The sequence below is a fragment of the Pleurodeles waltl genome, chromosome 7 (genome assembly GCF_031143425.1).
Source record: "Pleurodeles waltl isolate 20211129_DDA chromosome 7, aPleWal1.hap1.20221129, whole genome shotgun sequence".
In the NCBI taxonomy this organism is placed as follows: Eukaryota; Metazoa; Chordata; class Amphibia; order Caudata; family Salamandridae; genus Pleurodeles; species Pleurodeles waltl.
Window position 1 is genome coordinate 559,838,231 of NC_090446.1, and position 16,147 is coordinate 559,854,377.

The 16,147-nt window shown below is 46.1% G+C and overlaps 1 protein-coding gene across 3 annotated transcripts in view; it reads left to right on the forward strand.

The window, feature by feature from the left end:
* TEP1 (telomerase associated protein 1) overlaps positions 1–16,147 on the forward strand; it is a 1,055,001-nt gene that overhangs the window by 691,860 nt on the left and 346,994 nt on the right. For all 3 annotated transcript variants that reach the window (XM_069244315.1, XM_069244314.1, XM_069244316.1), the window contains one exon: positions 14,896–14,995. In XM_069244315.1, coding sequence (XP_069100416.1) covers positions 14,896–14,995 — 100 coding nt within the window. The remainder of the gene's footprint in view (positions 1–14,895; positions 14,996–16,147) is intronic.

The following is a 16,147-nucleotide window of genomic DNA, read 5'->3' on the forward strand; positions in this document are numbered from 1 at the left end:
AAAAGTATAGGAGAAGATACGTATAACCGGAATGCAGTGAACCACATCGATGTCAACAGGAACCTGCATAAACTGAATACATGATACTTTGAACCTGTGACAACTTTCTTGGAACTGCTTGACTGTGGCTCTTCCTGTACCAAAGATTGATTCTCCTAGCAAGAAGGAAACCTTTGTGAGCCAAAGACCAGACTCCCTCGGACTAGTGGCACGAGTCCCCTGCCCACAGCAGGTAAAAAACATCTACCGAAAACAAAGAAGCACTGGCCATCAGGCTCTCTGAGGAATTGCCAGAAGCAGATGGTTCACTGTTTTGTGGGAAGTGTAGTCCAGCTCTCCACCAAGTTACAGCCAGCTACTGTTTTCCCCAGGACTCCCGGAAGAGGAGATAGTTTATCCTTCACCTTACCACTGTCAAGGCTTCTTGGTGGCCACTTTGGTCACCACCACATTTGCTTGATGCTGCAACCTGAGGGCACACCAAACCTGCATGCAAGATCACCAGTGTCTCAGTTGTTGGGTTTTTGCATGTTTCCTTGCCTGCAACTTCACAGTGGTAAGACCAGCAACCACAGCTCCTGTTCAGCGCCACGTATAGCCAAGCACATCTCTGCACCCGAGCTTGGTGGAGTTGTTCTGCCTGGTGAATGTTGATCCAGTGGCCCACAGAAGCCTAACCCCCAGTGGGCTCCCACAGACTCAACCTGCAAGTGACAGAGTGTCACAAGTATGATTTTTCAGCACCCGTCGCTCCCGCTTTCAGCACCAAGGACAGCCAGGATACCCAGGCTCCAAGAACCATGTAAAATTGGTCTATCACAGCTTGGCCCTGGGACCCGCACAACCTGAACTTTAAGTGGGTTCCTCTGAACTCATCCTGCAAGTGACCGAATGTCACTAGTGATTTTCCCTATTGACCACAATGTTAAAGGTTTGACAGCTTGAACTGCATTGAATTTATTTTTCCTTTAAATATCCATAATTCAGGTTATTCGTATCTGACTTATTTTGTTTCGCTGTCTAAATTACTATATAAATCTGCTTTATTTTTATAAATTGGTGTTGCATTTCTTTTGAGTCGTGTCAATTACTTATTGTCCATGTTGGTACCCTAAAATGCCTAACACATGTTCCTGTAGTAAACCTTTCAGTTGATACAGCTCCTGCAAAGAGTTCTTAGAAAGATCAGAAATGACCAAGCTCAAGTTATTTTTGTTGCTTCAGGTTGAGCATGACCATCAGTCCTCCGTTCAAGCTGCCGCTTCTGGAGGATCGTCTGTCACAGGTGCAGGATTTTGCACTCAAACCTGTGCACGCTCAGCCTTCATGCTTTGAGATTGAGCTGCAGCGGTTGACAGCTTTCAACCTTCCTTCTAAAGTTTGTGACATTTTCCTGCCAACCAGGTGTTCCTCAACGAGAATGGCATACACCTGCCGTTGAGACAAGTTTGTTGCATGGTGTGCATGTAAGGATATTTTTCTGCACCCTTGTCCCTAATTTTTTGTTGGTTCTTTCTTTGGCCCAGCAGGGCTCTTCTCTGAGCACTGTTAAAGATTAAAGTTCTGCCATTTTGGCATTCTTGCGTTTGGTGGGCCAACCTTCTTTGTTCAAGTCACTTGTTGTGACTAGATTCCTCAAAGGTCTGCAAGACATGTTTCGTCCCAGGCCATTCACCATGCCTAACAGGATCTTAAATTGGTCCTCAATTTTCCTATGTGTGTGCCTTTCATACTGCTGCAGAACAGCCCACACTGCCTGCTTACGATCAAGGCAGCTTTTGTAATGGCCATAATAATAGCCAGGGCGGTCAGCAAACTGTAGGGCACTCTGTCTACACCCCCATGTACCACCTTTTACCCAGACAAGCTGGTTCTGCAGTACCATGCTTCCTTTATCCCGAAGGTTGTGACATATTTTCATGTAGGTCAAAACATTTGCTTGGTTACCTTCGTTGCCACACCTCACCGTTTTAAGGAAAAGGAGAGACTCCGTTATTGTCATTCTTCCTGGATCTCACAAAAGAGATCCAGATCGACGATCGACTTTTTGTGGGGTATGTCTGGGCTAAGAAAGGAAAGGCTGTGCAGAATCCGGACAATGGATAGTACTGCTATACATTAGCCAAGAAGCAACCCCCTGAGGGCTGGCATGCTCATTTTATTAGAGCCAAGGCTGTGACCACTGAGCTAGCTCATGCAGTCTGTGTCCTGGACATCCGTCAGGCAGCAATGTGGGCAACACTGCACACTTCTACTGAGCACTCCTCTTTAGATGGTCACTTTGCTGTTTGGTCCTGCAGTAATTTCTAGTTTAGTCTGTGATGCAAACTGTCTTGCAGAGAGATATTGCTTGGGTATCTATTCTAAGTTAATGAATCTATGGCTGGAAGTCTGTACCTTTTGTAACGCCTTGTCTGGTAGAGACTCTATCTAGCAGCAGATTTCTTACTGACCCTCCCTTCTCCGCAAAACTGATTGATACGGTCACCCTTCTAAGTGACTTAGCACTGCACACCAGTGTGTCAGCATTCTTTGTGGCTCTGTGGTTTTGATGTGGAAATTTGGGAAAAGAAATTAAGGTCTGTGCGCTAGGGTGTTGCCTATATAAGCATGTCTGTAGATAATTCAAAGGTAAGAAATCTGCAGCTAGATAGTCTAGATAATCTAGCTAGTCTCTACCAGATAAGGCATTACCAAAGGTAAGTAACTTCATCCTTAATGCCACAAAATGTTGAAATCATATATTGAAACTTGTAATCCAGAACTTCAAATATTTAGTTGTGTTTTGCAGGATTGGTGGATGCAGAAAATCTACAAAAATAGATGTAAGACTTTTCCATCCTTTTAAGTGTAAAGCCATATACAAACTTCTTCTACTGCGTTACATATACTGGCTGTGCCACCTTGTACTAGAGGTGCTCCACAGGAACATTGAGTCCCAAGGCACTGTCTGAGTTTCTGTTGCTGTCTGCCACTCCTAAGCAGATCAAAGTGTTCCACCCGGCCATGCTCCGAATCTGCAAATCCTTGCTGACTAACTCTGACATGCCTACGGGCCCCACATTTAAGTTATTGAGTTTGTTTGATTACGTTTTTAAGCCTGTTATAAGCTACAGATCATTGTTATCCCGTTATGTGGTGAGTTTTGTAAGATCTGATTTTTTTTCCATCGGGCGAGCCATTGGCACCAGCATTGCCAATCGCTGCCATGCTTGGCTGCAGTCCACCTGTTTTTCAGGTTACGTCTAGTTGTCCCTACCGCTCCTTTTGTGGCTTTCACAGAGATGCTCCATACATCCAGCCAGTGCAACCCCATGAAGGTTCCCAGATGTTTCGCTGTTGAGGCCATGGTGCCAACCGCTCCTGTGGTACAGATCAACGAGCCGTCCAGCCCATTGCCTCACCTGCAGCTCCACCTTCAAAATCCCTTTAGTATGCCTTTAGTGGAGCAGGCCAGCAGATGGGAGGCAGGATCAAACGATTCTTGCCTAGTTGGCAGGCCAGACCATTAGACATGTGGGTCCTACAACTTTTTCAAAAGGGCTACAAACACCCTACCTTTCCTTTTTCAACCACTGCTCCTTCCAACATCCCCACAGTGACTGACAGAGGTCCATCTATCTGTTTTGCATTAGGAAGTGGAAGCCCTCTTGCCACAGAGGCTATTGAGAGGGTACCTGTGCCAGAAGTAGGATGTGGTTGTTATTCCCACTAATTTCTGGCTCTCAAAAAGGATAGAGGCCTTCGTCCGATTTTAGACTTGGGCCCTCTTAATGCCTTTCTCCAGAAGGAAAAATTCAAAATGCGCACTCTGGCCCAAGTCATGTCTGCCCTCGACCCTCAGGACTGGATGATGACATTGGACCTGTAGTATGCCTATTTGTACATACCTGTACATACCTGTCCTGCCCGCCCATCTGTACTACCGGTGGTTCATGATGAGACAGGAGCACTTTTAGTTTGCTGTGTTCCCATTTGGTATCACCAGTGCCACTCTTGTATTCACGAAAGTGACGGCGATGGTAGCAGCGCATCTTCGGAGGTCAAGGGTCCAAGTCTTCCCCTAACTTGATGATTGGCTGTTGAAGACAGTCATCAGCCACCTCCAGACTAAGGCAAACCTACTGCCTTTTTGGGAGTTCACTATCGATGCTTTGAAGTCACATCTGACTCCTTAAATGCTTCTCGTCATCAAAGCTATCTTGGACAATATTCACTTTTGTGCCTTTCCCAAGAAAGGGAGTCCAAGACATTCAGACTATGATGTCAGTGTTTTGGCTTCTGTCCTAGATTTCAGTGAGTTTGACTCTGAACCTGTTGTGACTGAGGGCATCCTGTATCTTGCTGGTCGACCACGCCAGGTGGCATATGCAGGCTCTGCAGTGGGATCTAAAGCCACGATGGTCCCAAATCAAGGGAAGGTCTCCAACCACGTTCAGATTTTGGAGGAGACTGCAAAAATCTGCACTGGTGGTTACTGGACAGTGATTTAGTCAGTGGCAGACTGCTTTCCTTTACCCTCTCAGAATTGACAGTGGTGACCGATGTACCGTTTTTGGGTTGGGGTGGCCATCTGGGAGAGATGGAGTTCAGAAGCTTCTGGTCTCTGGCAGGCTCCATATCAGCCTTATGGAGCTGAAAGGTTATTTGCTTGGTGCTGAAAGCCTTCCTTCCAGTAAAGGGACACTGGTGTACATGCTCACAGACAATGCCACTGTCATGTAGTACTGTAAAAAGCAGGGTGGGGTGGGGTCACAGACCCTATGCCAGGAGGTCCTGTGGTTACACCTTCAGGGAATTTTCCTGGTGGTGAGCCACCTTGCAGGATGGTTGAATGCCAGGTTTGATGAGCTCAGCTGCCAATGCCTAGAGGATCATGAGGGGCACTTACATGTGAAGATGGCGCGAATTCTCTTTTGAGAATGGGGAGAACCTTGGCTCGATCCATTCACCACTACCAAAAACTTGCAGTGTCAGCACTTCTGCTTCTGCTGAGTTTCCAGGGCATCATCTGGAGAAGCTTTCTGCCTCTGGTGGAACTTGTGATTCCTGTATGCCTTTCCGCCTATACCACTCCTGCCCCAAATTCTCAAAAATATCAGGACCACCCTAACCCAAGACACCCTAGTAGATCTGGTTTGGGCACAGAATTAATGGCTCAGAACTCCTCGGCTTTATCATCGGTCTTCCCATCAGGCTGCCCCTCTGGGAGGATCTGCTGTTGTAGCAGGAGGGCTCTGCACCCAGGCCTTTGCAGTCTCCACTTTCATGCTCATGCAGTCTACAGCAGCCACAGCTGACCACCTTTGACTTTACAGGAGTGGTTGTTGTCATTGTGGAACCAGGCATCCCTTGATCAAAACTGTGTACGCCTGTTGTTAGGTCAAATTTGTTGCTTGGTGCGGTGCTCTGCAGGTATACCCACTTCAGGCAAATTTATTTGGCATTTTGTTATTTGTTTTGTCCCTGGCCGTGCAAGACTTTGCTCTGAACACAGTTAAAGGGTAACTTTCAGCTCTTTCAGCTTTTTAGATGTTGCTGGATCAGCCCTCAGTGTTTAAGTCTCTAGTTGTGTTGTGCTTTTTTAAGTGTTTACAACTTATGTTCCTTCCCCTCCCTTTGTCATGCCACAATGGGACCTTAACTTGGTCTTTACATTTCTGTTGTTTACTCCCTTTGAGGCTGCTCTGCAGCTGCTCCTTGCTGCTTCTCATCCTCAAGACTGTGTTCCTCGTCACCATAAAACTGGTGCAGCATGTAAGTGAGTTTCCAGCTCTTTGTGACAACCTGTTGTACTCCCCCCTTCTTCCCAGAAAAACTGGTTTTGCGTATACTGGCGTGTTTTTCACCTAAGGTTCCGACACTGTTCCACGCCACTCAAAACATCACCTTGCCAGTGTTCTATGCTATGCCTCACCCCTCTGAGGAGGAGGGCCTCCATTCCTTTTACCCCAAAAGAGCACTGAGCTTTTACATAGATCATATCAACGAACACCCGGTGGATGAAAAGCTCTTTGCCAGGTTTTCTGGAGTGAAAAAAAGGCAAGTCTGTACAGAAGAGCGCTATCTCCCACTTGACTGTGCTTTGCATTAAGATCTGCTACGCATTAGCTAAAAAGCAGCCCCTAGAAGGACTGCATGCTTATTCTACCAGGTGTAAAGCTACTGTGCGTTGGCGCGCAGAGGTCCGTTCCTAGATATTTGATCAGTTGGCTATGTGGGCATCCCTCCATACTTTCACAAAGCACTATTGTCTGGATAGTCAGGTTTGCAGAGAGGGTCATTTTGCCTGCTCGGCCCTGCGGACATTCTTCTTTTAATTCATCCAGAGACCCACATCCAAATAGATGCTCCTTTGGTATCTATTCAGAAGGTGAGGAATCTGATGCTAGAAGTCTCTTTCAGAAGGACAAGTTACTTACCCTCAGCAATGCTCTTTCTGGTAGAGACTCTACATGGTTGCAGATTTCTCACCAACCCTCTCATGCTCTCTGCTCTGTGGTTGGCCTCTATCCTTTAATAAGATCCCAATTCTAGGAATCTGCACAGTGGTTACACCAATTTGCTTTTCGGACTCATCATCTGGGGGAATGGACCGTCTCGAAAGCAACTGATGTCACTGCGCAGAAGTGGCACCTCTAAAGGTCTTGCACGTAATTTCCAGAGTGGGAAGGTGGCAGTGTGGAGCCGCACTACACCACCTACTGGCGCACAGAGGTACTGCTGAAAAGCTTCTAGATCCAGTCTAACACCTGGGGAATAATCAAAAGATAAGGAATCTGCTGTAGATAGTCTGTATAAGAAAGAGCATTGCCAAAGGTAAGTTCTTTCACATTGTTCTGGGGAAGGCTCTGAGGTATTTGAACTGCCCCTGTGTACAGTGGAGGCCAGAGCAAATATTCTCACTGAGGCCTTGCATTCTGCCTGAGTGGCATCAGAACCTCTACTGCCCCTCAACAACACTTTACTCGAGACAGAAACACAGTTTGGGATAAGCCCTCCATTGCCTATCTGTTTACCAGCTTATTGCCAGGCAGTACAGGCATAAATCATCTGGTATGAAACAAAATCTGAGAGGATGGAGGAGTTGTGGGGGAACTGAGGTTCCCAACAGCCCCACTGGACAGGGAAATTGGAGGTCAGCACTTTTAGGTTTCTGACATTTTGTTTCCAGCTCAGAACCTTTGATTCCTAGTTCATTAGCTGTTCATTCACAGTACAGAATTTTTAATTCACACTTCACGAATCAAATTTTTCAGCTCGCAACTCTTCATTCATGCCACATAACTCGTAACCCACAGCACTGAACTTCTAATTCTGAACTCAAAAAATGTAGTTTCTTGCTCAAACCTCTTCATTCTCAGTACACAACTCTTCATGCACTAAGCTTGCAATTTAGAATTACAAACTTTTCATTGCACAGTCAGTAACACTGTCAAACCGTTTTCATCCATGGTTGACAATGGAAAAATAAAATCAGGTCACTCGGATCTCTACATTCAGTTTAAATGTATCTGATAGAGACGTCTAATTGCAGGTTCCTTACCTTAGAATTTCCCCCAGGCGTCAGCCTGGATCTGGAGATTATTCTCAAGCACTGTACCCCTGCTGTCAGGTGGTGTCGGTTGGCTCTGCTTCTGTCATCGGCATCATGTGCGCCAGACATGATGTAGCAGGTCCTATATAGGTGCCACCCCAGCATTGACATAAGTTATTTTCTTTCCACGCAAGCCAGCGCTGATCTGAAGTCATTTTTTTACTGAACTTTTTTTGACTTTTGTCGAAGCATTTTTGAGTGTTGACACTCCTGGTGCGTCCAGGGATGTCTTCATGTAAGATAGGGTTCAAGACCTGCTGGTCCTGTCATTGGGCGATGTCCGTGACTGATCTGCACCTCGTGTGCTTGTGGTTGTGCTCTGAAGTTGTGCTCAGAGTGAAGGGCCTTGAATACCAATGCTTTGAGGGGACAGTCCCTAAAGCTTCTGGCGGACCGGTGCGTGGCTCCGAGTCGCTCCCGATCTTGGTCAAGAGGAAGGTTCCGAGAACAGCTGCAGAGTCCTCATTCATCTTTGCCCCACTTCAAATCCTTGGAACGATTAGGTAAGAGGCAAAAGAAAAAGTTATAGAAGAGCAAGTGTTCCATGACTTCACCCCATCCATAGGCCAATGAGACGAGGGACAGAGAGCGTCGTCGATCTAGGCCTCTCTCTTCAGAGCCTGCGTCTGGGTTGGCTCTGAGCTTCCCCGAGTTTCCGTGAGCCAGAGCGCGAGCCCTGCCCAACTGAGGGGAATTTTATGAGTCAATGTGCAACATATTTGGGCAGTCTGACTCCACTGGAGTGCCATCAGGCCCTGTGGAGTCGGCATGGGGCCCTTTGGGTTCAGTGGATGCGGCTTCACCTCGGCTATAGGGGGCACCCAGGGATCCATTCCTGGATCGGAACCAGCATCATTTGTATGACCTCGACCTTTCCGATTTCGACACTCCCGACCCCGTGCCCCAGGTTGGTATCGACCCTATTCTTATTGCGACTCGAACACAGAGCCAGATTGACGTTGCACTATGCCAACTTTGGCTAGGGCCTTTTCCTCTATGTCAGATCCTGACCATTACTCTTATGGCTTGGGATACGGTGAGCGATGGGAGGGGTCACTGGACCCTTTAGAACCCCAGCTACAAGACCCTGTTGACTAGTGGATGGACCTGGGTGAGGCCAGTAGTCTAGAGACTTCGTCTGACTCTGGCATGCTTTCTCCCTCTACCATGGCTACGGAGGGAACGTCCTGTTCAGAGGTGGTACGAAGAGTGTCCGAGGTCCTTTACCTCGAGCTAGCTTCGACGGAAGTCAGGACTAACCTCCTGACAGAGGTGCTTCAGCCTGGGACTTCCTGCTCTGAACACCTTTTGCCCTTTAATAAGGCCCTTAATGATGTCCTGCTGGGTAGCTGGTCCAAACCCAGCACAGGGACTCCTGTGAACAGGACAATCGCCCACAGCCATAGACTAGCTCCTAATGACCCAGCGCTCCTGATGCAACAGCCCACCCCTGAGAGTTGGCTATCCAAGCCTCCACCTCCCAGCACCTATTCCCTTCCATACCCCCGGATTGGGAATCCAAGAGGCTGGACCAACTTGGGAATAAAATGTTTTCTTCCTCCACCCTGGCATTATGATCCGTGAACACTGCATGCCTTTTGGGCTGTCATAACCATACTCTATGCGAAACAGTTGTACAAGTTCTGCCAGAGGTCCCGGAAGAGGCCTGGGCCATTCTCTCCCAAGCTGTTGCTAATGGGAGAGATGCAGAAAAGTTCACAATCATATGTGGACTGGACATGACCGACTCACTGGGCAGAGCAGTTGCATCGACGGTGGCCTTGAGGCGCCATGCCTGGTTGAGGACGTCTGGCTTTTCGGGGGATGGCCAATCAACCCTTCGTGGCCCCTTTGATGGCACCCGTCTCTTCAGAGAAAGCAGACTTGGTGCTTGTGCGCTTCAAAAAATCTTGTGGTGTGGCCAGGTCCTTTGGCCTCGCAGCTGCCCCTCACCCCCTCAGTCTGCTTTTTTCCCCTTTCAGTGCCATGGAAGTGGTTTTTAATCCCCTCCAGCCACTGTGCTGCGTATGCTGCCCAGCCTTTGCATGGGCAAAACGTGAGATTCACCATCCTCATGGATCAGGGAGCCAGTGATCCATCCAGTCCACCTGCTATTTTCACATTCCCGTCCTGCTGGCCCACAGATGTTACTTGTGGTTCATGGTAGGCCATGAGCACTTTCAGTTTACGTGCCCCCCTTCGGCCTTACCAGTGCCCCTCGGTTGTTCACCAAGGTGATGGCAGTGGTCGCAGTTCGGGGGTCTCCCTACCCCGATGACTGGCTGTTGATGGCAGGCTCCCCAGGCTGTCCTCTCCCACCTCCAGACTGCGGCAGAACTCCTGCATTCGCTGGGGTTCACTATCAATGTGCCAAAGTCACACTAGACTCCCTTCTCAGAGGCTCCCTTTCATCTGAGCTATTCTGGACAAAGTGCAGTTTCGGGTTTATCCTCCTTAGCGGCGAGTCCAGGATATTCAGACTATGATACCAATGTTTCAGCAGCCTCTATCCTAGATTTCAGTGAGAATGACTCTGAGGCTGCTGGGCCTCATAGCCTCCTGTGTTTTGTTGGTGACACAAGCTAGCTGGCATATGCAGGCTCTGGAGTGGGACCTGGAGTTCCAGTGGGCGCAGCATCAGGGAAATCTCTCCGAAATGGTCCAGATCTCGGAGGGAACTGCACAAGATCTGCAGTGGTGGTTAACAAATTGCGACTGAGTCAAAGGCAGATCCCTCTCCCTTACCCAACCAGATCTGGCAGTAGTGACAGGTGCGTCACTCTTGGGATGGGGCAGCCACCTGAGAGAGGCAGTCATCAGAGGCATTTGGTCTCCTGTGGAGTCTGGACTTCACATCAAGCTGTTTTAGCTCTGGGCGAGACCTCACATGTTTACCAAACGCTGCTGCCTGGAAAGCTATTTGGTGGGGAACGGCCTTTCAATCTGTCTTCAAAGAGAGCTGGATATTAGACATCATATTAACAAAGAACTTCACAAGTTCCTCACACCGCAGCTGAGACAGTGCCAGGACTGGTGAAGTACAATTGGGGTCAGATAATTCCTTGACCACTCCAAAAAATGTTTGGGTAATTTCGGGCTGCTCTGCAGTGACTGTGATAATTTCTCAGTGATATTTTATATATGTACCCTTACTGTTTTCATGGTAAGCGCGTCTCCAGGACCTCTCCATGGCCTTGAATTGTGATTTCTCCATTCATAGTGCCTCCATGAACCAAGGCACTGGGAAGTGAGATCAAACAGGGCAACTGTTTTTAGCTGGCAGGACCAACTCCAGTGTGTCTCGCAGCCACTCATCAATCGTATGCTGGTCTATCTCAGCCACTCATGTTAAAATAGGCAAAGTGTTCTTCAGGTGGCAAATGAGGCCAGGAATATCTAATCTTGACCAAGCTCTGGTCTTAAGCGGTTGTCAAGTCCTACCTCTGGTAGGAGCAAGGCGTGTCTGGACCAAGAAAAGTACCACATTGAGGGTCTGACCATATTAATGGCATAGGTGCAGCCACTTCCAATGATTTAATGTTGGCGAAGATCAGATCTAAGAGATGCTGTGCTTTATGTGTTGGTGCTGAACGGATCAGCTCCAAGTTCATAACTCTGAAGTTATCGATTAACATCTGACCCGAGGAACAGGCCCTGTCCTCAAAATGGGTGTTTAAATCTCCCAATAATATAAAATTGGAAGATCTTAGAATATGTGGGGATAGGCATAACCCAGAGGACGGTATATTTATGCACCCGATATGGTGAAATTGAGAGTGAGTGCTATCGAGAAACACATTGCTTCTCGGGTAGAGATTTGTAGTTCTTGGGAGGTATATGTCAAACTATTTTTTAACACAATAGCGATCTCACCTACCTGTTTTCCTAGCCGAAATAACTTGAGGGGTGGCTGCCTCATGCAGCCTTGTCTCGGTTAAGAACATGGCGTCCAGGGTATAGTCCACCAGAAAATTGAAGAGATACTGTTAGTGGCTGGAAAAGGAGTGAATGTTGATGCAGAAAAAGTGGAACTTGCCTTCTAGTCCCTTACATGAAAAGGGGGGTGCATTGTGTCTAGATTACATTGAATGAGCTACCTTACCTGTGGTAGCTTGCATACCTTTGCCTTAACCAGGAGCATTGAGTGAAAATTTGCAGAAAGTACAAATTTGTTTCTTTTTCAAAGGGTTAAGAGAAGAGCAGTAGGACTCTGTGAAATATGGATAGTGTTCCCAATTGTTTAGCAGTAAAAAAACATACAAAATCTCTCCCAAAACGGGGACGATTTTAAGGTTTGAAGGAAACAATGACAATAAAACATTGTTTCTTGGACCTACATCTGTGCCTTAACAAGTGTAAGGTTAAGCACAGATTTATAGTGTTCTCATCTCCTAGCAAAAAGGTGAATCCCCACATACTGGTGAAAAGATACCAGTGCCTCACTTTAGAGGCGGAGGAGTGACTTGAAGGAATGGCTAATGGAGGGAGAAGTAAGACTGGTCAGAGCGAGGACAGACCAATCACAGGAAGACGTATCAATATGAAGAGAATTGTATGGTATAATATAGGTTGCTGGATACTCTGAGAGAGAGAGAAAGCGAGAGAGAGTAATAATTGAGGATTTGTAACATGTTTACACGGCACCAGTTGCCAAATAACTATTGCTGATAATAAGTACTGCGTATGTTATTATGTAAACATTGTCCTGATGTGGAACGATGTCTGTGTATGTTGTTTGTATTTATTCCATAAAATCAAACTATATGAATAAATACTAATAAAAAATGCTACTTACGTGACAAATCTTCATTCTCTGACCAATCATAAAAAAGGTCCAATACCTTGTTGATGTTGCTTCAGTGAGTTTATTTACACTTACAGCACTTAACCATCTGCACATCAACAACATATACACACAGAGGGGCTCATCAGTAGGTCTGTATACAACTTGAACATCCTTGCTGAAAAAACGGCCTGATATGAATCCACCGTTATGTAGGCCTTACTTGAATTTGCCAACGCAGATAACAATTCTAAACACTAGAGTATCTCACGCCACAGGATAGTGGTCCCTAGCCACACACCACAGTACACAAGGCATGGTAGGCTGATCTGGAGCACCTCTGGCAGGCGACTGCTCAAGCTTGTCTGAAGAAAGAGTGCAGCCTGCTTTGAAATTCCTGCCACAGCCCCCATATCTTCCACGCTATGAATGACAACAGTTTGTCACAGATCATAGGGTGCCACTCCCTTTTATGTCCGTCAGGAGGTTCCAGGAGTTGGGTGGGACTTTTGGGACAACCCAAAGAGAGTTCAAGAAGCACCGGAAAGTACACAAGCTCAACAATGGAGGCACTAGAATCAGACCAGGAGTCTTCCTCCTCACCTGAACAGCCACTGGCTGTATCATTATGAACTGGAGTTGACTTCTGTAGTATCTGGGACCGGTTTGCAACTAAATAATACTGTGACCTGGGCATTCATACTGAGCATACTGAGCTCAAATGCATTTATACTGAAAAGGTTCCCGAAAATATCTTAAATGGTGTTAACATGAAAACTTTTAGCTGAATATGTCTCATCCAGATCGAACAATATGAGTTAAGAAAAAAATAGCTTGAGTGTCATTGGCACTTGGACAATCTGAAATTCCAGGATCTCCATCTGTCTCTTGAGCTATAAGTGAGACTTTTCCAGATTTATCATGAGCCACCCTACAAGCTCCTCTGTTGAAGAGCTTGCCATTAGTTTGAGCTCTTAAGGGAGAGAAGCAGTTGAAGCGGTGCTGGTCCTGCCCACTCCACTCCCTCTAGGTGTAGATACTGTGGGAGCTTTGGATCTGCCTTTGGCCAAACGAATGCCAAAACGAATGCCCTGTCATATCCTGCCCCTCCAAAATCCTTTGTGGTAAACTATTGGCATGGAAATGTGTGTCTCCTGTCCTGGATAAAGGCTTTATGGAACAGACATTCCTGGTTTACAAAACTTCCTCCAGGGAGGTGAGTCCCCTAACTCTGGGTCACCTCGCAAGAAAATCACTTGGATGCTCTCTTCCAAAAAGTCATTCTGTGCTGGGTCCCAAGTGGTGGTCTGTGGGCACCTAATGTCCTTGGGATCAGACATCTGTCATAGCCTCAAGGTTGGATTTCTGGGCAAAGGGGGAAATGCTTGCTCCTCCTTGGGCCTCTTGTTAATGTACTCAGAAGGAAGCTAATCCCTTGATATTGTGAGCACTCCATGTGAGTCTGCAGGAGCCTCAGCATCTGAATAATCGCCATCTTCGGAAAATATAGCATCATTACCCTAGGAGCATTCTACTAGGGTCTACCTGCTCCTCTTCCTCCCTCTCACCATTGCCCGCTCTCTTAAAAAACTGCAAAGTTTTTCGAATTGGCCCACCTTGCTCTTCAGGTCACAGACGTGACGGATATCTTTTCCGCAAATTAAGTGTCATTGGATGTTATAAAGGCTCCCAGTTTCTATTTTTAGGGACAAATGCAGACAGAAAACCATCTATTGTCCTTTCTGTATTTATTTTAAATATGGGGAAATATGGAAAATCGATTTACTTTTGGACGTCAGTCATGACTGCTAGGTCAGTAGCTATACAGATTGACAAATAGGGGAGTTAAAAACTTTGAAAGCTTTCCTAATTAAGTTAAATAACTGCAGCAGTATAGCTGTTGAAACTGTTCTATTGTTAAAGGATAATGGCTACAACCATTGGAGCTTCAAACACGAGTAAACATTTGTCAGTTAAATAAATGTGGAAATATATTCCCATGGCAACTTCATTTTCACACTATGCATAAAATGAATATGGAAAAATACAGATAAATTGAGAAAACAATATGGGCAGCTACAGACGGAGATGTCAAAAACATAAATAACATAAAACCGAGAGCTGAAAATATAATGTACTTATAATACGGCAGACGGGATATCTGGCATTTCGTGACGGAGTATCCCGTCTTCTGAACTTAAGTCAGGCCCTGAATCTGCCCGCATGAATGTTCCAGCAGTTTCCCTTCCGGGTCTGAGCTAGCTCTGCTGGATTTGCATATGTATTGACTTTGCATGTGCACTGGTTTGTCACTTGGGGTGTGATTGTATCTGCCAGTCTTCCAGTCGCAGACATAACCCGGGTGCCTCGCAGAGGGCAATTTTCTTTTCTTTCAGTGATTGTGAATCAAAAGAAGATAATAGCAAGTTGCAAAAGAAAGGGGAAACTGTGTTATCGCTGTTGTTGCTCATATACCGGAATGTAGCAGTCTGTGTTGTTTCTTGTCTTGCTCCAGGCTTCTTCGCGTTGAGGCTCACAAAAGCCAAATCACTGGTTGTTCCATCAGCCCCGACAGAAAGCAGCTGGCCACGGTGTCTTTGGACCTGCACCTGAAGGTTTGTGTCCTGCGTCACTTAAAGCATGATGGCCAAGTCAACATTGGTATGGGAACTACTTCATTTATCGTTTGTGCGTTTTTCGCCCAACACACTCAGACCTGCATTGTAAGATCCCTGGCCCTGGAGATACGGGATATTTTTTGCATTTGTAAAAATCAGATACCCCGGGATCGGAATTTAACAGCTGTGTTAATTGTCTCCTATTCCCAGTGCTGGAATTGGAAACAATCAGTGCTTTAAATGGGCCGGTACTGTCCGGTACTGAGTACCGGCACTTTTTTATTTTGAGAGGGAGAGTACCGGCACATCGCAAGAAAAACGTAATACTTTTAATTGGAGAGTACCGGCACTTCTGGGAAACTTCTGGCACAGAGTACCAGCACTTTAATTTTTCCATTTCAAGCACTGGAAACAATCAACACGGGAACAGATACATTGAGGGTCAGGATGTGTAAGAGAAAAAACGTGGAGTCTATTTATACATTTATTTTAAAAAAATCTGCTCAAAGAAATGGGTAAGTAGAACAAATATGACGATAAATCTGTTCTAGTTTACTTAACTCACAAAGAGGCTGCATTTTAAAATATCTTAAAGATACAAGACACCTGCTGCCGAGATCTTTGTGTGCCCAGCGATTTTGACAGGATTATAATGTCTACAAGTATGGACGATGTGTTATTTCTACTCTTTATAACCTCGGGGTGTTATATAACATTTCCTGTGCATTTAGTTTCACGCTTACATGAATGTTTGTGTCTCTAAATGTGAAGTAAAGCACCCTGACGCCCTGCACTGGAATGAGTAGCGCTGTAAAAGCATTAAAGAATAAGTTAACAAGTGCCGTTTAACATTTAAATCATTACTTGTGTAATTACTCATACGCATAGATAGATCTTTCATTTTTGCAGTTCATGCACATTTGATACATGGGGTGTTGAACAGAGTTAAAACCGGGTTTCCGAGTCTGTTTCTTTCGGTACTTGTAAAGTGATGATAAACTGTGGGCGTTTGTTTCCTGCCATTGCATTGGCATCTAGTTGTTAGTCTCCATTTGACTCTCACCGGGTGATACTCGAACAAAAAATGCTGGTGACCGCTTAATTTAGGCCTTTGTTTTGGGGCGGGTTTGAAGAGAAAAAATAATGTCC